Source organism: Cupressus sempervirens, chromosome 8 (assembly GCF_028749045.1).
Source record: "Cupressus sempervirens isolate cs-2001-9-10 chromosome 8, ASM2874904v1, whole genome shotgun sequence".
NCBI lineage: Eukaryota > Viridiplantae > Streptophyta > Pinopsida > Cupressales > Cupressaceae > Cupressus > Cupressus sempervirens.
The window spans coordinates 292174793-292200268 of NC_143125.1; the positions used below are offsets into that span (position 1 = coordinate 292174793).

Genomic DNA, 25476 nt, shown 5'->3' on the forward strand with positions numbered 1-25476 from the left:
TGAAGTACCTTCCTCATTGTATCCATTTGGTTTCTAATCTAGATGTGATTGTTGAATCAAAACAAAGGTTGAATCAGTGTCTTCTAATATTATATTGATGAATAGTGCATTGTTTGAACAAACTATTTTGGTGCATCACCTCCTAAGGATAGATGAGGTTAGTGTTCTATGCATGCCTTCTTCCCTTTTCCCCTCCACGTGTAGTTTAGGTGCATCCTAATAAAAAAGGAAGCTTGCCTTCTTTAGAGACTCAACTGTATTGTTCAAGTCCCACAACTTGGAGGTTGTTTCTATGTTTCACAAGGTTTCCTTTAGGTAAAAACTTTAGGCAAGGGTGCAAACGTTTGTGACAATAGTCACCTAGAACAAAAGACACCTCTGGACTTGGATACAACAAGCACTCTTTATTTGTTGAAGAAGGAGAATAAACCAAAAGTAGATAAAATAGGAATGCAACATCTAAAGGAAAACCTACATGTCATTACTGTGGGAAAATCGGTCACACAACCAACATTTGTAGAAGAAAAAATGGTATGCAAACTCCTAAACTTAAACTGAGTGGTAATTGTTTTAATTGGAAGAAAATATGACATCAAAGACATGAGTGTAGATTAAAGAATAATGAATCAACTAAGAATGTATCTAAATTTCAAAGTCATTGTTACAACTATCAAAATTATGGACATGGATTTCATGAGTGCAGATTCAAGAAAAAGTCAAGATGGATACCTAAAAATAAACTCATACATCAAGGAAAGGCAATTCCTACAATTGGGATTATAATACATGGTACAATTGTCACTATTGTGGAGAATATGGACACATTCTAGATAATTGCATCAAAATGCATTTAAGAGGAAATTATAAGAAATGGCTAAATGGAGAAATAGTATGTTTTAGTTATCTCAAAGATGGACACATTAGTACAAACTGCAAAACTAGAACACCAACACCAACACCAAGTAATAAAAATGACAAACCTAAAAGAAAGAAAACATGGATAGAGATAGTAAGAGCTAGAAGTAGTAGAGTCAATGAAACTATGATCACCTAATCTAATGGATGAGGTGATCACACCACATCTCTCTAAGGAAAGGTGTGTAGGAATTGTATACTCAATGTTATATTATACATTAGTTGCTAGCATAAAAGTGATAAAGGTCCATAGCTGCATAAGTGAAAGATGCACTAAGAACTAAAAGAAAAAGAAAATCATAGAGTATCGAGCATCAACAGGACAATATGTATTGACTGCACTTTGCAATATAGACCTAGTGATCAAGGAAGGTAATATATTGACCGAATGAATTAGTTATGGCCAACTGAGGAAACCTTGATCGAGTTGTAATGGAGAAATTAAAAGAAGACCTAAAATGAAAATTTGAAGGTATTTATCAAATTTGGACATTCATTTTCATTCACCAAGTAATGAAAAGAGTTTACGAGGAGATTTCAAGACGATAAAAGTGAATTCAATGATCAGTGCAAAACAATTATAGTAGTTTACCAACAAATTTGTTAAACAAAGTAATTATTACTCTCAGTGTTAATTTAAATATTCAGTGGAAATATTACAAAAGGTTTTTTTTAAACCCTAGTTCATAATGGCATCTGGAAGAAAAATGTTGAAGGATGATATTACAAAAATTATAAGAAATGATCAAAGTCCTCCACCTAACTTTTGAAATTCAGTAATCCTCAAAAAAATTGTTGATGATATTGGAGCTTTATCGTCTATTCTACCTAGAGTCTTGACTGTTTAGGATGTAAGATCCTGTTATCTATGAAAAGTAGGTCGAATTGGAGATTTTGAGATTAGAGAAGCTTATGATAAGCTATGTGTTGATGGTATCTTGTAGGATGAACACAAGATTATTGCCAAGAAAAGGCTTAACTGTGCCCTAGGTTTTCAAAGGTTTTTAAAATTAACTGGATAAAGATTTTTCTTAGCCGTATTCATGAAATGAAAACATGGTTAGAAGGTGGGTAGATCAAGATAAGAAAGGATATAATTTGCAGGCTAATTGGGCACCCTACCTTGGATTGACTGAAAAGTATAAGAAGTGCAACAAAGAATGAAATTGAAAATCTGACCAAGGAAAAGTGGAATGGTTGTGGTATGTCAATTGATGGATTTGAGGACCCATTAGTTGAATTTTTTGTTCATGTGATTGTACACAAATTCTATCAATATAGCAGGTTGAATAGTGTCATATGTGTAGCAGTAGATTTGGGCTACAAAATTTCAGAGAAGGATCATTCCTATGATCTTGTCAAGCTCTAATTTCACCAACTTATAGAGAATTTAGATGCAATAAGGAAAACAAAGAATACCTTGTGTAAGTCTAAATCCTTATTAGTTTGTATATTTTTCTATCTACAAAATTTTTTTCCTACTATTGGAACAATTTCTTGGGACTGTAAAGCAAATTAGTGATTTAATTAGTAGATTGGGAGAAAAAATTGAAGCAATAATGGACAACTATTTTGAATAATTCAAAGTAAAGATGAGGAACACAATGAGGATTCCTAAGTTAGTTGTAGATGAGTACTCTAATGAATTATGTCTTATTGTAGATAGTTATAAAAAAGTTATGCTCAAGCATTTTTTCTAAGGATAGCATGGATAAGGCCAATGCCCTACGAAGTGAATGTAGATGAGGTCACCACAATTGTCACTGCACTCTTGGCTAAGGACATAGAAGCAAGTGTTGAGCAATTTGGCACATACAAAATAGTAATTATCAAGTTTATTGTTGAATCAGGTATACCCAAAGAAGGAAATCAAACAAAAATAAAGATTGCTAAGGGTGGAAATAAGGAAGAAGGTGAAGGGTCTAGACAACCTATAGAGGCTAAGGAAGGCAAAGGAAAATAATTTTTTGTTGCAAAGCCTAAGGCTACTAGGAAGAAAAAGGGTTTTATATTGAGCCTAAGGTGAAGCTCAATTTGAAGAAGGATATGCAAGTAATGGTGATAGCTCAGAAGCCAAAGGGCAAGGTGATCATCACCAAGAAAAAGACATCTCAGCCCCCTACCAAGAAATTCACAAGAAGTCCATCATAGAAGAGGAAGCTACCTGAAATACAAAAGCATCCAACAAAAAATATGAGGAGAAAATTGATTGTAGCACAAGAGAAGGAGGAAGATGATGAGAAGACTAACTCTGATGAACCTAGCAAACTTTAAGTAGCGAAGAAACTCCCTCCAATGGTTGTGGATCAGGTATGTGAAAAATTAAGAGAATAAGAAAGTGTTATAGGATTCAAATATATTCATTATGATTATTTGAATAAAGTTGATCAAGATAAGCTTGAAGGAGCTATGATTGACATGATGATCAAGTTTAGATGTACACCGTTGGAATTGGGATTTAGATTTCCAATAGGATTGTATAACCAAGTGGATGCAAAGTGGAAGTGGGAACTAGCCATCGAGAAACAAATAAGAGAGAAAACACTAGCACAAGCTACACCATATTTGGGGAAGACTCATATGTTTATAGCCCTTAAATATTTTGTAAATAATTTTATGTTGAGAGACAGAGCATATAAGGTTTTGAAAAATCAAGCTTGTGAAGTTGCACAAGATAGAATTCGAATATAAAAAGAAGCATTTGGGTTGCTTACTCCATATATGGAAGTGAGGGAAGGTTGAGATACAGTAGAATTTGAAAATGACTACAAGCAAGAAGTGACCAAGTTGAATGAGGAGATTCAACAATTAGTCAATCAATGTGAATAGAAAGAGATTGTTACAATAGAAGATGACACTGACACTCCTTCACCAAATCTAGATATACTAATAGAAGAGGACATTAAAATTTTAATGACAAATGCAAGAAAGCTTTGTACTAACCCAATTTTGTTATAGATTGTAGATTATTCAAAGCTTGATAATAACAAGACTAATGATATTGATGTGACATCAGTTATAGAGTATACAAGTGTCAAGAAACTTGGTAAAGATTTAATTGTATTTACACCATTTACTTGTATGTCTATTTTGCAAAAAGAGGCAAATTTTGAAAAAGACACATGCACTAAATTGGTAGTAGAGGAAGTAACACAAAAAGGGAAAGAGGCTACTCAATCTCTTATTAAATAGCCTAGTGAAAAGGTTGCCAAACATACAACTATGAAACCTATGTACATGTGATTTGTACACAAGTGCAACAACCAAGATTGATATCAAGTGATAAGGGAAAACAATTGCAATTATCACTACCAAGTGATGCACCCTCACGATCTCAAGATGTGACTCACTCAAGTGAGGATGATGAGTCAATAAGCTTGGATGAGGTAATCACATTACCTATGAATGATTTAAATAATCTCACACTTGATCAAATACAAGAGCTACAAACCTTGTTCAGTTGTAAGGCAAAGTAGGAACAACTAAGAAGAGAGAAGAAGAGAAGGAAGGTATTACATATTGACAAAGATATTTTTGTAGATGAATTTAAAATCACATATTTGAATAATCAGCATGCAATTTTGGATCAGCTAGTATATTTAGTTGATAAGATTTAGATGGAAGATATAGATACCAATGAAAAATTATTAAAATGGTCTAAAAGAATAATGGAACGTAAATTACTAGAGAAAGTGCCACAAGAACTTGTACATAGATAAGTTGAGCTTTCTACATCAATCAAACAAATGGAAATAATTTTGCAAACCATTAATTTATTGTTTTTGAAATTGTGTGATATTGATTTCTTTACAGTAGAGACTACACATTCATTAGAGTTGTTACATGCAAATATAAGAGAAAGTGTAATTACATTGGGTAAGAATGCAATTTCAAGCTCATCCTCATATACTAAATTGACATCTAGTCAAAAGAGGTTAGCCAAGCTCATGGCTAAAGACACAGAGATCAGAAATAAGTTGACACTGATTCAACTTTAGTTACTCCCACATATAGAGATTATTTAGAGGGAGGTATCTAATGCCAAAACCATTTTGAAGAAAGATACACATTTTCCACATATAGTAGGGTTTATTGATCTATCTTTCATGCTAGAAATTCAGTTTCAAATTTTGGATTAAGTTAAGGGGAGATGGAATAAGGGCTATGCCACTATTATGGCAAGTCATCAACAATTCTTTGACAAGTATTAATTAGCCCCAGCAGCCCCAAGTTCCATTAGAGAAAAAAATAAGGGGGATAGAATATGAAAAGAATAAGAAGAGGGATATAAAAGAATAAGACAAGGCAATGAGAAGATCAAAGATCAAACATCAAATATCAGATTTCACAAGTTCAAACTATGGTCTCAGGGGGAGTACTCATCTTTAAAAGAAATGATTATTCATGAAAAAGTGATTTTTCCAATAATATCAAAGAAGGACATTGTTGATCTCTAACCCTATGAGGTCGATTAGTGTCCAAACACTTAGTCATTTAATAGGAAAGATTACACGGTCATCACTATGACTGAGTTATCTAGTAAAGGTTGAGCATACAAAGCTTATACTGAGGAAGATAGTGATTTCCTAGTATTTAGTTGAGGTTGAACACATGTATACACTGAGCAATATAGTTGAGACAAAGCACAATTAAAAAGTTAAATATTTTTGAGAAAGAAGGTATATAGAAGTCAAGTGACAACATGAAGAAATCTACATGACCAAGGGTCAAAGAATTCAAGTGCCAAGTATTTCATCTTTGACTTATAAGTTTATAATGGTACACACACATATGTAAACCATTTTGGCTGAATTTTATATGAAATTTAATATTTTTAGAGCCAACTAAGAAGGTGATTATGCATCATTTTAGAAGGCAATGATCACAAGGCATGCAATTTAACCAATCTAAAAATTAGATAGAAATGAGAAAAGAAGATAAATTGTAAACCATTGATCAAGATCTAGAACCTTCACAATACATCTATTAAAGGAGGATTCTAACCCTAGAATTAGCGAGAGGCATATACCTTATGTGAGTATGAAGGAATGAATGACTGGTTGTATGCACATGTGAAGAAGAGAAGACTAATTTTGAAAGTAGATTAAACAAAGAGCAACTAGAGCAATGAAGGGCTGAATAGAGTTATTAGATTACAAGATCAAATTAGAGATATAAAAAAGAGGAGACCCAAGACCAAATAACATAGAAAATTTAGGGTCAAGTACTAAATCATTTATTGTTAATTGAGATAAGGTAAATCTCTTAACAAAGTTGTTTTAACATACCTATGTAAACCTCCTAATAGATTCCTTCAATATGTGTGTAAAATCCTTTAGCAAGGTGAGACCTAATAGTATTTAAAGATTTTAATAGGGTAGACCTCTCATAGGGTAGATCATATCTTATGATCAATCATTGTAGCCCTATCAGGTTAACTTTATTGTTGCAACAATGAAGATTTGTGGGTTTCATCCCCACCCCAGTTTTACCTTCGCATCAAAGTGATTTTTGGTTACCAAATCATTGTGTTATGTGTTGGAATTTTTCATGGATGTGATTTATTTCATTTATGTTTTAGCATTACAATTTTAATGGTAGATCTATTATATGCAATGAATTTGGTGTGAATTCATTAAATTGGTTTTAAAGACAAAATTATAAGATCCTAATTCGCCCCCACCCCCCCACCCCCCCCCCCCAGTACCTTGTTTCCCATTAACTCATTCCAACACTTATAACCATACCTTCATGTCCTAGATACAACTAAGAACAACCTTTATCCATTCTACCTTGAAAACCTTAGGGAACCCTAGGGTATGGGTAAGCCCTTTCTTGAAAACTACCTTATTCTCATCTTTTAATACTCCATTATTGCACAACTTCTCATAAGTTGCTCTTCTTTCAAAGTCATTAATCTCTCCTACTTTGCATAGGTAACAAGATCTTACATCATAAATAGCCAAAACTTTGGTTGTAATTGATGACAAAGTGCCAATATTATCTTTGATATTCTCAGCAACTATACTACCCCTGAAGTTTGGTGGAGGACACTGGTCTTTCCTCACAATCTGAGCATTTTATCCTTCAACATTTTGATTGTTGATGTCATTAAAACCAAGGTTTTTAAAAATAAATTCCTTTATAATATCTTCTGAAAATAATTTACTTGGCACCAAAAGTAACACTTACTGATGTAAACAAATTTGTTAATGCTCCACTATGATTTTCTTGCTTTGTCATTGAAATTGCCTTAATTTCCATTAGATAACTTCAGAGCTCTAAAATTGATTGGTGAATGATAATGTATGGAAAAATTCAATATATACCTTCAAATTTCCATTCTAGGTCTGCAATAAATGTTCTCATACTTGGTTGGTGTATGTCAACTCACTCGGCCAACACTAACTCATTCAGTCAATACATCAACTCAATCTATAATGAAAAGCTCGGTCAATATAGACTATAACACTAATGCTCAGTACTCTATGTATTAAAGGATTTTCTTTTTCTTTCCCTTTTATGGATTTGTTCTTAATACATCTTTACTTATGCTAATATGAACTTTTTGTACATTTATATTAGGAACTAATTTAAAATATCTCATTGAGTATACAATTCCTACATACCTTCTTTATTTAGCTGGATGTGATGTGATCACCTAATCCATTAGATTGGGTGATCTTATCTTTTCTTGTTCCATTGCTTCCAACTCTCACTATTTCTATCTATGTTCTCTTTCCTTCAACTTTTGTATTTCCATTACTTGGTGTTGGTGCTCTAATTTTGCAGTTTATACTTATATGTCCAACTTTGAGACAACTAAAACATACTATTTCTCCATTCAACCACTTCTTGTAATCTCCTTTGAAATGTGTCTCGATGCAATTTTCTAGGATGTGACCATACTCCCCACAATAGTGATAACTATACCATGTATTGTAGTTCTAATTGTCAGAGTTTCTATTCCTTGATGCATGTGTTTGTTTCTCAGGTATCTAGTTAGACTTTTTCTTGAATCTTCACTCATGATCTCTATATCCATAATTTTGATAGTTATAGTAGCATCTTTAAATGTAATGAATAAATCATTCCTCTTTGATCTACATTCATGTGCTTGATGTCTTACATTCTTGCATTTAGAACAATTAGGTTTAGAAGGTTGCATACCATTATTGCTTATGTAAATGTTTTTTGTGTGTCCAAGTTTACCACACTGATGACATGTAGTTTTTCCTTTGAATTTAGCATTTCTTTGTTCTCCACTCTTTGATGATTCTCCTTCTTTGATAGATGAAAATTTGTTGTTGTATCCAAGTCTAGAGGTTTCTTTTGTTCTAGGTGACCTCAACACTTCTTCAAAGTGTTTGAAAAATTCATTTGGTTTGTTCATTATTTCCACAAGTTCCTTTTCATTCCTTAACTCACTTCTTAGTTGCTCACTCTGTGACCTTAGGTTTGTGATCTCCAATTCCTTTCTGTTTGCTTCTTGATTAGCAACTATCAATTGATTTATCATATCTAGTTGATTGTTTCTAAGATATTGTACTTCAAATGTTCTCTCTTCAAGTATAATTGCCATCTATCTTTTGTCTTCTTTACTCATGACTTTGTCTTTTGTGAGAGCCCTTTCAGTTCCTCAGTCTTGAACTTCAATTTGTCATCAAGTCAAGTCTAATCAAGTCCATGTTCATGTCTAGGTGATGGCTAGGAAGGTTTTCTCTCTCATCTCCCCTCATTCAAAGCTTAACCAAGTTGGAATTCAATGCTTGTTTGTCTGCTAGGTGTATCTAGGAGGGTGCATAAGTCTCAATCATATCCCACAAATGAGAAGAAAGTTGTCTATTTGGTAAAGTTCAATGTATGATAAAGACTCATTTTAAAAGATAGGTTCAATTTGAGAAAGAACACATGAACACTAATGGATGTGGAAACAAGAAGAGAATGTTCTAAGGAAATAGGTTCACCTTTGAGGCTAAAAGGAATGAAATTGAGGTCATTGTAATCAAGCACCAAGTTGTGGAAACAAGTCGAAGTGAGAATAATGCAATCAAATAAAGAGGAGGTAGCAAAAGCTTTTAGAGATGCTCAACCTGCTCAACAATGGCAATTACCCTAGTCAAAGGTGGTGAGACTGAAGATTGAAATCAAATCAATGATACAGAATATATTTCATGTCCACATCACATGTTGAAAGTTCAATTGCTCTTGGAGATAGATTCCTAACTGTCTAATGAAGATCAAATTAGATTTTTTCACACCACCCCTTATATTCCATATGATGAAAGATAAGTTGTGAATTTGTGCACAAGGTGACAATCAATTTCACATGGTTAATGCAACATCATGGGTGGCAAAATAGTTAGGACTTTTTGAGTTGCAAGAATGCAAAGAATAAACATGATAGTTTAGATCTAAAGCTATCACATCATCATTGGTGGTTAAAGTGGACCTAATTATATGTAGTGAAAGCATGTATTCATAGTGTCGCAAGGTTACATGATGAGTTAAATTTTTAAGTTGCAACTGTGTGAAAATGTCAAGCTGATTTTAAAGTTGATGAGTTAAATTTTTAAGTCGCAGATGTTAAAGCTGATTAATTTGGGTTGTGAAGATGCAAAAGGTGACCTGGTGGTTAAGTGTCAAGCTATCACAACATCGTAGATAAAAGAAATGTTAGGTCTCATACTATGGTGAAGATGTGAGATAGTCAATTCATTGGTCATCACTTGATCATGGCTTGTTTATGGCTTGAAGAATTCTAAGTTGTGATGGTGCAAAGAGAATTAAATAATAGTCAAAGCTAATGATTGTAGCATCACATGTAGTTACCTAAACTTTCATTTTAAGTTGTGTGTAGTGAAGATGTATAAATCACATCATCACATGATGTTAATGTTAACCCTTGAAGAAGGCTATGAAGGTGTGAGTGATAGTGTTAGTTAAGACATAACAATTATTGCATCATTGTTGGCAGTCAAGAGTAACCTAAAGTTAATGCTAGAAGAGAGATAATGCTTTGATCGTGGCTTCGCTAGGTTAAAGTTGAGTTAAAATTTTAAGTTGCGATGCTACGATGAAAGGAAATTGTTAACCTCAAATGAGAAAGCACGGCATCATAGAGAGTTAAAGTTGACTTCTAGTCAAGGTAGTGAGCTTACAAAATGCATTGATCATACATTCGCAAGGTTTGACTATGGTTTAAAATCTTAAGTTATGAGCTTGTGAGATATATTTAGAACAATTATAAATTGCATGATCACATGGGTTATATGTATCATATGAATGACAGTTGCAAATTAGCTACAAGGTAAAGATGAAAGCATTGCCATGATTAAATTGTGATCATTGATTGAAGATAGATGACAAGAATTCAAACTTTTTGTGACTATTAGGATATGAAATATAAATTTTGGTGCCAAGGTGATTGTCATAGATCAGAGAGGAATTTGAACCATTTAGAGGGTTTCTAATCATTTTTATTTTCTTTCTCTGATATATTGAATTGTAACCGATGACTGTTGGATTTTTAAGTGATTCAAGTGCTTTGTTAATGTAATTGATGAACCTATAACTAGCCAAGAACTCTAAGAGGGGGCCAATATATGTAATTTTTGAAGTTAGTAGATTGGTTAGATAATTTTTGATGTGAATTACTTCATGTTGCAGAGACAAGATTGAATATGTTTTATGCCAAAACTTATTGTGTCAATTGCATGTGTGATTTTGGAATACCTCTCTGAAGTTTGATTAAGATCAATGAGAAAACATGTTTTTTTTTCTTTATTTTAAGACAATGAACTGAAATTAATCAGATTATTGCCTGAAGTTGGGGGAGATATCTTGGTGTGTTGTTTAAGGTTAGATTCATTTGCATGTTAAATTTGATCATTTCAATTTGTATCTCATACTTTATTTCATTTCCAATACCAAAGAGTCATAAGATGTGTGAATTTCTAGGATTGGCTAGGTTTAGGATTTAAAACTCACTGCCTGAGTTAGTTCTTTCTAGGTCAGTCGAGAATGTACCCAATTAGTTTAAGAAGTAAAGAAATTCATTGAATAGCATTCATAAGGGAGTTGTACCTTTCAATTCAAAGGAAATATATCAACCTGATGATTATCGAACTATTGGTAGATTATCGTCTCTTGAAAATCTGCGCATTCAAGAACTTATAGAAGAAGGACAATCTATTTACCAACATCTTCTTTTTCTCTATTACTTCGCATAGCAATACTAGTTAGGTTTCATGTTCTATCTTGAGAACTTTTACTTATTGTCTTAGGGCACTATTCTTTTCTAGTAGTTCTAATACTACTTCACAATTGATGCCTATCTTTCCCTTTTCAAGTAGTCCTTCTATGTCTACTTCCTTTTATTGAGTGTCTTTTCACTAAATTTCTATCTCTTTCCTTTTTGTTAGTGATTTCCTTAACTCTTCTTGGATACTTTCAAGTTGATGCAATATGATTTGGTTCTCAATGATTTTTCCAAACATGTATTTCTCCATCTCCATGATCTGATCCTCTTAATTCTTTCAAGAGAACTAAACTTTGATACCAATTATTGGAAGGATTATTGGGAAACAAGATACTGAGAGGGGGGTGAATCGGGATCTTAAACTTTAACTCCAAAACCAAGATATTGAATTCACACCTAATTCATCTCATATCTTAGACCTAACATTATAAACTTAAATGAATAAACATAAATGAAATAAATCACACCCATGAAAGATTCAACACATAACACAAATTATTTGGTAACCCAAAAACACTTCAATGTGAAGGTAAAACTGGGGTGGGGATGAAACCCACAAATCTTCACTGCTACAACAATAAAGTTAACTTATTAGGGTTACAATGTTTGATCATAATCTATGATCTAACCTATGAGGGGTCATCCCTATTAAAAGCTTCAAGATTGTTAATTCCTACCCTATTAAAGGATTTCACACTTATAATTAAGCAAGGACTTTGTTAGGAGGTTTACATACACCTATTAGGATCACTCGGTTAAGAGATTTATCCTAATTCAAAATTGATTTAGTACTTGACCCTCAATTTACTCTACAAACTAATTTTGGATCTCCTTTGTACAATTACTGATTTGATCTCTCAATCTAATCTTTGTTTCCAGTCCTTTACTACTTCAATTTCTTGTGTCTGAATTGATTCCAAAATTAGCCTTCCTTTCTATGTTATGTCCTTTGTTTACTTCTTCTCATCACACACACATATGCATACACATACATACATAATCCTCTATGATTCTATGGTTAGAATTATCCTTAAATAGATGTTCTACAAAATTTGTAGATCTTGATCGATGATTTACAATTCATCATCTTTTGTTGTTTCTATCTAATTTTTTGATTGGTTGAATTGCATTCTCTAGGATCATTACCTTCTGTGATGATATGTAATCTCTCTCTTAACTGTCTCTACAAATATTAAATCTCATATGGAAGTTGGCCAAAATAGTTTACATATTTTCTTGTACAATTATAAACTCATATGAAAACAATGAACTGCTCGATATTTAAATGTGTTAATGCTTAGTCATCATTCACATTCATACTAGCACTTGACTTCTATATGCATGTGCTTCTTTGTTTCTTTGAAAAATAGTGTCTTCTCAATTTACTCAGTCTCTATTATAATTACCCAACTTGTGTATATTATTGGTCTCAATTTGGGTTCTTGGAAATCATTAACTTGTTCGACATCTTATGCAAAATAAACAAGTTCTTTTTTATGCTCGGCCTTTACTAGATGACTCGATCACAGTGATGATCATTCAACCTTTCCTAGTAAATGACTAAGTTCTTGGAGACTAATAGACAACATAGGCTTAGATATCAAAAAGCTATAGGACATAAGTTGTCCAAGAATGATGATTATATTGATGTGAACTAGACACTATATGTATCAATGATTGGAAAACTACAATATGTTGTTCACAACTGACCTAATATTGCATTAGCAATTGGGATTGTTTCAAGATTTTTTGCAAACCCTAAGGAGAATCACATGATGGAAGTGAAAAGGATACTAAGATATCTAAAAGGAACAAAAGACCATGGCTTGCATTACAAGAAGAATGATGGGTTTGAACTAAAACTATGTATTGGTATTGGTTTTGATTGGGCAAGAGAAAAAAAGCACAAGTCATGATTCTTTCTTTCAAGGAAAGAGACTAGTTTCATGGACAAGAAAAAAGAAGAATTGTATTTCTCAATTAATAGTTGAAGCTAAATCTATGGCAGCAATAGTGAATTATTCAAATATTAAGTAGATCAAGCAATTGTTGAAAAGGATGAAGGTAGAGATCATTAGTCATGTTGTTATCTGTTGTGACAAAACAAGTTCTATAAACATATCAAAGAACCCTATGATGCACACAAAGACTAAGCATATGTCTATCAAGTATCATTACTTGAGAGAGCTAGTTCAAGACAAAGAAGTGATATTGGAGTATGTGAACACTAAGGAGAAAATAGTTGATATTTTCTCTAAGTTGTTACCTAAGGATATACATGAGAGTATAAGAAATAAATTAGGGGTGATTCCCCTAGATAGGACTACTTAATTTAAGATGGAGCTTTGCATAAAATATGTTGATTAGAGTATCTTAAAAGTTGATGCAAAAAGTCATACTTTAGGAGTTTCTTAAAGTAGTGAAGAAAGGAGAACAGAATGTTGTATCAATCATGAGCATAGATGATAGATGAAGAATTCAGTATGGATACAAAGATATCTACATGATGAAGATGTCTATAAAATATGAAGTGTCTTTGGCATTGTCGTCAAAGAGGGAGAATGTGACAATTACCATGGAGTAATAAGAAAGAGGGTGAGTATATGTAAGTTACCATATGAAGATGGAATTATTCAATAAGGAGATGTTGAAAAGAGAATGAATATGATGTTTCCAGCAATAAAAAAAAATTCTGATTGATTTCATGCTCTACTATGATAAAGGGAGCTTATGTGAGTTACATGGATGAGAATCATAATAAAATTGAAAGAGAGAGATTATTGGACACAGAGATGAGAATCGGAATGAAACTAATGATACTAAACACATAGTGAGATGCTCAAAGCAATACACATTTTGGATTGCATGGTAACTCGAGGCTTTATCATTAATGCCAAAGAGGGAGATTGTTGGAAACTACAATTGAGACAATTTTTATGTTGTCATTAGTGCAAAACCTAATTGGTAAGATAGTTTTCTATCTGATTTGAGTACCATATCTAGATGATTGATGAAGAGGATTTCAAAATATGGACATAAAAGAAGAAACTAGAGGAAAGGTTTAGTTATGAGGAAACTACAATGGTCACTTGATTATTTATATTTTGACAAGATAAAGTGATTGCTTAATCATATTGCAAGTGAAGAAGATAGTTGTACTAAAATCTTGAAGAAGTGATCAAAGAATGACTAAATGTGTAGGCTTGACCAAGCAAAAATTAGAAGATTATGAAACTTGAAGTATATGTCGAGTGATGCTAGTGTCGACCGAATGCCACTATGTGTTGAGAAGATGTAGTGTCAATATTTGTGCTAAACAAAAAATTTAGTAGAAAGTGATAAATCTAGTAATGACCATCTTAGAACCTAGTGTTGGTTGAAGGAAAGCATTTTACAATTTATGACGAAATCTTGATTTCCAGCTGACATAGTTGATTTCTTAGAATATGTAAAGCATGTTGAAGATAAATATTTATGAGTTGAAGCATTTGATTCAAGGAAAATTGTGTTTGAGTGTTCCAATGTAGGAATTCAAGTAGAAGTTTTAAGAAGTTTCTAGAGGAGAAAAGAGGAGACAAAATTTTGGAAAGATTCAATGAATATGACCTAACCCTAAGATCTATGATGATGTTTAAGTAGAAAAAGATCATAATTACCTATTTAAGGAGGTGTAAGGGATAATCCCAATGAGCTTAGAAAATTTGGTGAAGACCTAGTAAGGTTGGATTAGTTTTTGATGCTATTCATTGGAGAACCTAAGCTAGAGGCTGAAAAATGATGTGAAGAGGTGAAGAGTGATTGCTTAAAGGGTTTCCAAGTGAATCTATGACTGGGATGACAATAAAGGCCAATCAATGGATCAACATATGAACTAAAATATGATTTATATTTGCAAAGTGAGTTGTATTAGTTAGATCAAATATATTGTTACTTTCTAACCATTATATCAATATTGAAATCCTTTAATCAAGGTTGACCTAACAGTCATATATAAATCCTATAATCAAGGTGATAATATTCTAATAAAATATTCTAAAGTCCTCTAAAAGGGCTATTTTTAATAGGGTTGGCTCCTAACAGAGCTTACTTTAGAAGAGTGAAAAACTGGTGACATGTTGTTGGTGGTTTTTCCAAATTTGGGTTTACATGTTAAATCTTAGTGTCAATTTGTGTGGATTTCATTTTTGATGATTTATTGTTAATGTTTTGCATTTTTCAAGTTTGGTATTATTGGATAGTGGATTGCTAGTTTATGTTAGTGGTAATTTGATATAGAACATGAGTTATTGAATGCTTAGATGTGGATCAGTTGAAGTGTTTAAATGTTCAATCGGTACGTTTGGACCTTGGATAACTAATTCACCTCCCTCCCTATTATTCTAAACATTCTAACAAACACTGGGGGAAATTTCTTTCCCAACTAAATGATAATAGAAAGGAAGGAGATATATATTACATTAGTTGTACCCTTATTGTCTATGAGCTTAATTGCACACCAATGAAAAAACCATGCCTAGAAAAGGTTTTTTCCACTAAAAAAAATGTCATTATATCCTTAGTCACATAGTGCATCTCATATAAAAATTGATCCCTCAAGTACATCTTTCTTGTACAACTCTTACATATCATATGGCTAAATAGATAATGCTTCTTAATGAGTTTGACATCCAATATGTTGAAACAAATGTCATCAAGGTGCAAGTAATTATAGATTACTTAGTAAAGACACCCTTGTTTGAGGCTTATCTCTTGGCTATGGAGTTTTTGGATGAGAACTTGTGTATAGTGTAAGAGAAACCCTCTAATAATTTTTATTTTTAAGGATCATACACCTCACATGGATGAGGAGCATGGATTTTATTTTTTACCCATCAAGGTGACTACATCATTAAGTCATTAAAGTTTGGCTTCTATTGTACCAACAACATAGTAGTATGAGGCTCTTATCTCAATACTAGGAACAATAATACAATGGAACATCATGGACTTACAAGTGTCTGGTGACTCTAAACTTATAATCAAGAAATTCTTGGATGAGTATTAGATAAAATATGATAAACACTACCCTAAAAAGAGATGGCTGACAAGATAAAGGAATGCTTCTTGAGCATTCAATTCACACAAGTTATTTAGTTACAAAAGAAAGACACAAATGATATGGATACTATATGAATACTCCTAAAAATATATTATGATGCAACCTAATATAAATTCTTGGTTGAGAAACTACACACACCCACTTACAAAAACAATGGGTCTAAAATGGTGTGTATCATGGTTGGTTCTCAATCTCCATGGTACCATGATATTAACTCTTACCTAAATAATGGTATCATATCACCCCTTCTCGAAATCACCTAACACTAGAACCTTATTCCTAGATCTTCCCACTACACTCTCAAATATAACACCCTATATCAAGTGCTACATCCTCTTTAGATCTTTAGATTTGAACAAGGCCACTTTGACTTTACAAGAGGTTCACATTGGGATCTATAGTTCCCACATGAGTAGAGTGGTCTTAGCCAAGAAGCTCCTAAGAGAAAGATAATATTATCCTACAATGGAGAATGAGGCTTGTGAGTTCATCAAAAGGTTCTTACCTTGTCAAAAATGCACCAATATGATACATGCTCCTATACAAGATCTACAACCCATTGCACCATCATGGACTTTCTCATGTTGGGGTTTTGATCTTACTGGTAAGATCACCCATATTTCTTTAAATAGACACAAATATATAATTGATACTACAAAGTACTTCACCAAGTGGGTTGACGAAATTACACTCTTCCTCAGTAGTAGAGAACAAATTTCAAAGTTCCTCTTGTACCACATCATTTTCCACTTCGGCATCCCCTCTACCATATTCATAGATCATGGATCACCTTTTGAAAATTATCACATGAAATATTTGTGTGATTATTTATACATGCATCATCTCTTCTCTAGTCCATACCATTATTAAGGTAATGACCCAGATGAGGAAACTAACAAAACCACATTGAATATCCTCAAAAAAGTTGATAGTGATTCTATTTGCGACTGACATCTCTAGACCAATCCTACCCTCAAATAGCATACTTCCTACAAATGCACCACACCATACTTCTTTGCATATGTGTTGAAGTCAACTTACTAATAGAGTTAGAACTACCATCATTGTGTGTGTCACCGAGAAATGTGATCACTGAAGAAGATCGCCATATAGCATGAATTAGCCAACTAGAAATGTTGGATAAGATAAGACAACAAGCCTATGATCACCTGGTAGTATAAAAGAACATTCTTAAGAAGAGATATAAGAAGACGGTCCATTCACAATAGTTTTAGGGGGACATGGTTCTAAAAGGAAACATGAAGATACAATCTAGCAAAGAAAATAATTGCAAGTTTTAGCTCAAGGGTATATTAGTTATCAACACCCAATGGGGAACCTTTGAATAATCTCATCAATATCATTCATCTTAAGAATTTCTACACCTGAGTTATATAGTGCACCCCATTTTTATAAAAAAAAATAAAGAGAAATAAGTTCCCAATGGTGAAAACTTGGTAGTAAGGAACCTTGGATAGGTATCATGGTGAAAACTTGGAAATAGACACCATGTATACTTGGACCTTATCATTATGTATCAAAATATCATTCCATATCCTCATAGCATCCATCCATCCATCCACAACCCCATATTTTGTATATGTTTCATTATTGCACATACACGACATTAGAAGTACTACTATCCCAATTTTTGAGCTTTAAAACATATCAACATTTGTATCATAATTAGCCTAATCCTGAGCTCTTCAGTTGTAGATATTGGTTACATTACCTCTTAATTTTATTGATTTTACAATGTCCTTATAAATATTTGGTCTATTAGTTTGTAAATATCCTTGTCCTTCAATTGCTAGTTTGGTCTCCATTGTACATATCCCAGTCTTTGTGTAAGTTTCTTATGTCTAATCAAGGTTCTTTGTTCTTTCATCTATACACTCTATAAATTCCTTAAGTGATATCCTTTGTCATAATGATGGTCCTATATATTTTTTCTAAGTAATCATAGTTTTAAATCTCCACCAATAGGTCCTTGTAGGATGTATCCTTCTTCATGTGTGACCTAATCCAGCCAGTATCAAGTCTTATCAATCTCTATAGCAAAATTAGTATTGTCTTTTTATTGGATTTCAATCACATGGCTGGTCATAAAAGTAAATTTCAAACCATGGAACCATACAAGGGTAGTTGTGTTAAGTTTGGTAATGATGCACCATGTCTTGTGAATGGTAAAGGATCAATACAATTGACTAATAAGATCAAGTGTGGCAATGATTATTGGATTTAAGGACTTAACTATAACTTGTTAAGTGTTTCACATTTGAAAAAATCAAGATATAGAGTTGAATTCCATTGCAAGAAGGCCAAGATATTTGATTCTGCAGGTGAACTAATTGAAGGTGGTGATCAAACAAGAGGTAAGTTGTTCTATCTAAATTTATCTGATGAGACATGTTTTTTTGCACAAAATGGAGATATATGGTAATAGAATAAAAGGTTATGTCATGTGAATTTTGGTAATTTGGTAAGCATAAGTAAGATGAAAAGAGTAAGAGGATTACCAAATTGAAGAAACTTGATAATGCCATGTGTAAACAATGTTAATTAGGAAAAATGACAAGTCTAGTTTCAAGAGAAAGACTGCCTGCAATTCTATAGGGGGTGCCCATTGGTGAACCAGTAGGGTTCATGCCTACCCCTTATAATATTATGAATGTTACCCCACCCCTTTCCCCCTACCCTACCCTAAAATTTATAAGGATGGGATAGGATAGGTATAGGGAATCTCTTTATTCCCTGACCCCTCTTGTATCGTAACCTTCCCCTTATATTAGTCCCCATTGTCAATCTATTATCTATGCAATATGAGACTAACCTAGTGTCGGATCAACCCAATGATTCAAAAGGCCTAGCTGATTGGAGCTCATGATCAAGATCTAGTTATTGAAGGTTGTATGCCAAAGGATTGGGGGTTAACGTCAAGACTCTATATTGAGTAAGCCTCAAATTCCCCATAGAGCCAGCCCATATAATATTAAGGGAAATGATTAATTTCTAACTATCCCCAATGTTTTTTTTGAGCCCTAGTAGACTCTAGAAACTCTATTATATAAAGGGGAGTCTGGTCTTGGAAAACAAGGTTTGAACCAATCAATCTTAGCTAGTACCAGGGTCATCAAATAATATTTTGGAATTGGTTCATGTTGACCTTTTTGGACCTATTGGAGTGCAAAGCTATTGTGGAGACAAATATTTCATTCTAATTGTTGATGACTATTCTAGGATGATGACTGTGATGTTTCTTAAAGAAAAATCTAATGCTTTTTAGTTGTTTAAGTGGTATTTGGCTAGAGTTGAAAAGGAAACATGTAAGAGTCTAAATTGCTTGAGATCTTATAGAGGAGGAGAATTTATCTCTAATGAATTCAATATATTCTACAATGATAGAGGAATTGAGAGGCAGATGTCAGCACCAAGGACCCCTCCCCAAAATGGAATAGCTGAAAGAAGAAATAGAACAATCATGGATTGTGTTAGAACATTGATGATGAAGAAGTATGTGTCACAAGAATATTGGAGAGAAACTATAAGTACAATAGTTTATACTTTGAATAGAGTGCAAATCAAGAAAGTTACAAATGTTACAACCTTTGAGTTGTGTAAGTCCTATGCAATATTTATGATAAGGTCTTTAGTTCCTAGTAACCTTGGAAGGTCTCTAATAATTCTATATAAAACTAAGCGCTCAAACCACATGGTGATATTCCCTTTTAGGATATCTCATGCTCAAGCTTCAATTGAATCCCCCCTCATCTGAATTCCAATAGGGAATCATATCTAAATCCCCACAAAATCCTATCAAAAAATGATCATATCTAAAGCCTATTAAAACTTAACAAAAGATTATAATCTTTGAAAATCCTAAGATCCCTAACTCATTCAAGTTCCCTCTTCCCTTTTCTTCACTCATGTTGTGGCAAAATTTTGTTTTGAGATGGTGCCTAGATCTCTTTAACTTCCTAGCTTCCTTCTTGAGGGCGCCTCACTTAGGCTATCTGATCTTTCTCCCCAGTAGTTCAGAAAAAAAAAAATTCTTTTTATTCTTCATATCATCTATTATTTTAAACATATTCAAAATAATGCTATTTTAACACTATGTCAAAGAGGGAAAAATGTAGACCTAAATTTGATTACACAATAGTAATCTTATTTAGTTTTTTATTAAGGAAAAAAAGCATTAAAAGGGCCCTGAAACTCGAACAAAGAAAGTACAGTCAACAGTACAATGAAAAAGGCTACAGAGAGCCTAAAAACAAAAGAAAGAATAGCTCCATAAACAAAGAAATAAATAGAAAAAAAAGCTAGGGAGAGATGCCAAAAAATTAGGGTAGCCCACAAATGGCTAGGGCACTCAAACAATGTCTCTCAACATTTCAGCAATGTTGATCTCAAGCTCAGACAACTTTCCTATTGCCTCCTTCATCTCTGTAAGCTCCTAATCAGGGGTCAAGGTATCTTTTTTCCTAGTGCTTTATCTAGTTCGTTTCCTAGCTCCTTCCTCAAGAGTACTATTCCTAAGGTTGATGTCTAGATCCTACTCCCTGCTGATGTTATGGTCATCCACAAAGTGAATAAACTTCTTGATGTTCTTGTTTTCCTTGAGGATGTTAGTACTCTGCTCAGCTATGTCTTGCATAGTCCTACCCATCTCAAGAGTTTTGGTATTCACATCATCCACTCTTCTGTCCATACTTTGTTCATCTTCACTAACCCTATTCTTAAGGCTATATGTCTCCCTTTCCAGAGTGCTCAATCTGTGTTTGAGGTCAAGGATTTCATGGAAGAGCCATTTAGTGGTTTGGTAGCTATCCCCCGCACTGTTTTTCACATTGTTAAGAACATCCATGTCTGGGTTCTCCCTCACAATGTCACTAAGGATAACTAGAGCTGGATCGATTAACTCCTCTAGGTGGGTTCTGATAAGTTTCCTTTTGATACCTCAATTAGCTAAGGCATGGTAAAGTTCCTCCACACCACTTTCCTATCCTTCCCTATAACCAAACATCTGTAAGTGGTTGTACCCACATCCTCATAGCCCTATTCAGGTTCCACCCTATCAATGGGGACTTCCTCCACCCTCTCACTTTCCTCCCCTTATCTATCCTTATTATCCTCCAGGGTTTCCCTTTCGCACTTTCCAATCCCCCTAGCCTCCTCTTTAATGGCCAACACTTTAATTGTTATGGTTCTCTTACTCTTCCTTCATTCCTTACCTTCCCCCTCCCTAATTTTCTCCTCTACCTCTGCACTTTCACCTCCCCTATTCAAAGAGGTGTCAATATCATGTGTGGGCTCAGGAAGCACAATTTTCTCCTTGCTATCAGTAAAGAGGGGGTTTTTCCTCGAGCCCCACTGTGGGATCTCCAAGTCCTCCAAGTCCATGTACATATCAAGACTTTCCTCTATATCCAAAGGTGAATAAATCTCCTCTAACTCATCAGAGTCCCCTTTGATTTTCTTGCCCTCTTTCCTATCTTTGAAATGTTTACTAATAGTCCTAGCTTTGAAGTATTCATAGAGTAACAACAGCAACCCCTCATGGAGTATTGGGTTTCTTGTTTTCTTATCTTGATACTCATTAATATTCTCATGCATGGATGAATAAAGATAAAAGGGGATTGAGATTTTCACCCCGTACTTGAAATGGTTGAGTAGCACAAAGTGGTAAGTGCAAATGTGGTCAAACCTGGTGTCAAGAGTGATATGCTTGATGATGGATCGAAGCACGAATCTCCACAAAGGCTTGATTGATATTGAAAGGTAATGGGTGTCGTTCTTCACCAATGCCTATTTCTCCTCTTAGTTCTTCATGAACTCCATGACTACTTTCCCAGAGACCTTCCATCCTCTATAGAATTTCTTACCTATAATGGGTATGTCGGTGACATGGGATATGACTTCTTCCATGATAGAGAACTCCACTCCATTGATTTCAACCATACCCTCATTCCAATTTTTGACCATGCTTTTTTGTTACCGAGGGTTTCCATTTTTGAAGGCATTAAATACAGCTCATTATTTCACCCTTCTTCAAAATGTTCCACACCTTAGTTCTTCTTTTCTACTTCTAGCCTTCATCTCTGGATCCCTTCTATGTCATTCCCCAACCATGGTGTTCTCCTCGCTATTGTCTCTGTAACTAGTAACCTTATGAACCTGCAAGTCTTCGGCTCTCCTCATTTTCTTACCCTTTATTTCCTCCTTGTGAATTTGTTTACTTCCCATGGTACTTGACATAGGTTGATGGATATTGTAGATATAGAAATTATAAGAAATATTGTACTTCCAACTCACAACTCTGCATATTCCCCATAAAACATTGATTATCAAATTAATTTTACACATGTTAGTATTGATCTCAACCCACAGACAACTAAATTTTATTATGGCATTTAATTATTCCCAATCTGCCTATGATACAATCCCTCTTGATGACTTCATTAACTTCTGATGAGATGTCATTTTCATCCATCCATTTGCCGACCTTGTTATGCTTCATAGCCTAATTTTCCAACCTATCTACCACATTGTTGGCCTCACAGTACTCATGTGCCATGTAGGTTTTTTCAAAAGTTTGGAGGTCCTGGATGCATTCACCAATCATATTGGCAGTAGTCCAAGTTGGCTTATTTCTGTCATTAAGGCAATTGATAATGCTTTTAGATTCACCTTCCAACCTAAGAAACTTCACTCTCATTTCTTTGGCTAACTTGATAGTCTGATGCACCGTAATGGCCTCAGCATAATGATTATTTTGACTCCCAATGGGGATAGTGAGAGCAACAACACCTTTCCCATGCTCATTTCTTATGATTCCACCAACCCCAACCTTTCTCAGGTTGCCTTTAGCAGCCCCATAAAAATTAGCCTTAAACTAGCCCTCAGGTAGAAAGGACCAGTAGCAACCATCTCTTTTATCTATGACCCTAGTTTTAAGAGTAGGGATGGGGCCTTTAGAGTAGGTGAAATTTTCTATCAGAGCATTGAAACATTTATGGAAAATTGCCTTTGAATTTGACTCCTTATCCCTGAAGATACAGTTGTTTCGTTCCTTCCAAACTCCCCAACAAACATGGGGTAAGGCCCAAAGCCATAATGTCTTGGAATCCTTATCATCCAACCTAGATTTCCATTGAAAAAAGAGCTCAAAAATATTGGAAGGAAAACATCGGGACAGATTAAAAAAGGACAGGAAAAGAGACCAGATGGAAATAATAAAAGGGCAGTGTAAAAACAAATGATCTACACTCTCACTATTTTTCTTACATAAAATAAACCTATTGGGAATCATGTTACCTCTTTTGGTGAGGATTTGATTTTGGAGCATGATTCAAAAGAAAATGTTGATCTTTGGGATAAGGCCTAGGTACTAGGCTTTAGCCCAAATAGGGGCTTGGTCCTATGATTGTTGAGACTCATAGCCAGAGACCATAGAATAAAGACTATTTGTCATCTCCCCCTAAATAATGGAATCTTTATTGTGAGATAAAGGAATATGTTTGACCAAGTTCATCAATGCTTTCAAATCTTCAGACACCTCAATCAGGTCAATCCACCTATTGTGGATTTTGTAGCCACTCACCCTGCTCCCAAATCTTTCTATGCAGATAGTAGCCCATCTATTGAAAGCATCAATATTCCAGAGAGGATCGGAGCTAAGCCAGTCATCAAGCCAAAATTTGATATCTTCCCCATTACCCACAAGCCACTTGGATTTTCCAAAAGCTAAATCCTTAATTTTCAAGAGACCATTCCAAATGAAAGAACCACTGGGGTCAGACACCCTATTGATGAATTGTTTAAGATTGAGGTTATTAGCATATTTGGACAACAAAATATCTCTCCATTCACCTTTGTTGTTGAAAATTCTCCATATCTATTTAGCTTGAAGGGCTGAATTAAATTGTTTCAACTTATGAATCCCCAAACCCCCAAGCTTCTTAGATTTGAAAATAGAGTCCTAGGCCACCAACGGGTATTTCTTGCTCTCATCAGGCCCTGACCACACAAAGTTCCTCTGAATAGCTTCAAGGTGAGCTGCCACCTTAGAAGGAATAGAAAAAAGGCTGAGGGCATAAGTAGGTAAGTTCTAAAGAGTAAATTTAATAAAAATCACTTTTCTCGCTTGGCCTAAAGTAATACCTTTCCAGCCAACAACCTTCCTGTTGAATCTATCCACAAGATTGTCCCAGAAAGATTTAGGAGGTTTAAGCCCCAAGGGAAGCCCTAAATAAGTGGATGGGAGCAAACTAGCCTTAGATCCCAAAATATCAACTATCTTCTTCTCCCTTCTCATCGGTGTATTAAAGAAAAAGATCGAGCTCTTGTCCCAGTAAATCGGCTACCCTGACACCCTACAGTAAATGCCCAAGATTTTTTTTATAGATCTAGCTTCCCTCATAGAGGATTCACCACCCATAATAGTATCATCAACAAATTGTTTATGAGTAAACATAGAAGAGCCCGAAGATGGTTTCAAACCCACCAGAGCCCCTCTCCTCCTGCTGGAGTGAATGAGCCTACCCAGGCGTTTAGCCAAAATGATAAAGAGGATGGGGGATAAAGGGTCTCCCTGTCAAAGACCACTAGAAAGTTTGAAAAATTTAGAGGGGGCTCCATTCACAAGGACAGCAAAAGAGGGAGAAGAGACAAGTTGGGAGAATAGCTTCTTCACTTTAGAGTTGAAACCAAAAGCCTCAAGAATGCAATCCAGAAACCCCTAGTCCACCCTGTCATAAGCCTTAGAAAGATCCAACTTAAGAATAATACCCTCCTACTTCCCAACTTCCAAAGAATGGATAACTTCATGGACTTCCATGATGGAATCTAGAATTTTCTTGCCAGGGACAAAGCCTAATTGTTAGGGAGAGATATGTATGCCTAAAATGTGAGCACACTTCTATGAGTCATTATATTCAAGATTACTCAAAAATGAGGTCTCAAATGGCGACTCATAGCTCTCTATTCATGGAGTGCAAGGGTTTGTAATGGAGGCCCTCAGCTTGACCCTGTTTGTGCCCATGCAAGTACACCATGAAACAAGAGATTCAATGATAAAAAAATATGCATGCAAATGAAAATGCAAACTAACCTAAATGATGACAATGCAAATCAATGCAAGAAGAGAAATCTAATAACAATGCAATACTAATCTATGAAAATAAATATGACTCTAAGATAATAT

General features: G+C 34.3%; 1 protein-coding gene across 1 annotated transcript; it reads right to left on the reverse strand.

Annotated features, from left to right (window-relative positions):
- Positions 1-22388: 22388 nt before the first annotated feature.
- On the reverse strand, positions 22389-24588 carry LOC149542574 (uncharacterized). Its single transcript, XM_089795737.1, has 5 exons — positions 24435-24588; positions 24266-24329; positions 23875-24076; positions 22808-23166; positions 22389-22590 (listed from the first exon to the last, which is right to left on the reverse strand). Exons 1-5 carry the CDS (start codon positions 24586-24588, stop codon positions 22389-22391), a joined length of 981 nt encoding a protein of 326 aa, XP_089651863.1.
- Positions 24589-25476: the final 888 nt, after the last annotated feature.

What these genes read in the sequence shown, in the direction of transcription:
- LOC149542574 (XM_089795737.1), bottom strand. Translation starts at nt 24,588, where the DNA reads ATGAGAAGGGAGAAGAAGATAGTTGATATTTTGGGATCTAAGGCTAGT. An exon ending in GAAGGTTGTTGGCTGGAAAG is followed by an intron (nt 24,330 to 24,434) that starts GTATTACTTTAG and finishes CTAAGGTGGCAG; the next exon opens with CTCACCTTGAAGCTATTCAG. An exon ending in TAGAAAGATTTGGGAGCAGG is followed by an intron (nt 23,167 to 23,874) that starts GTGAGTGGCTAC and finishes CCTGAGGGCTAG; the next exon opens with TTTAAGGCTAATTTTTATGG.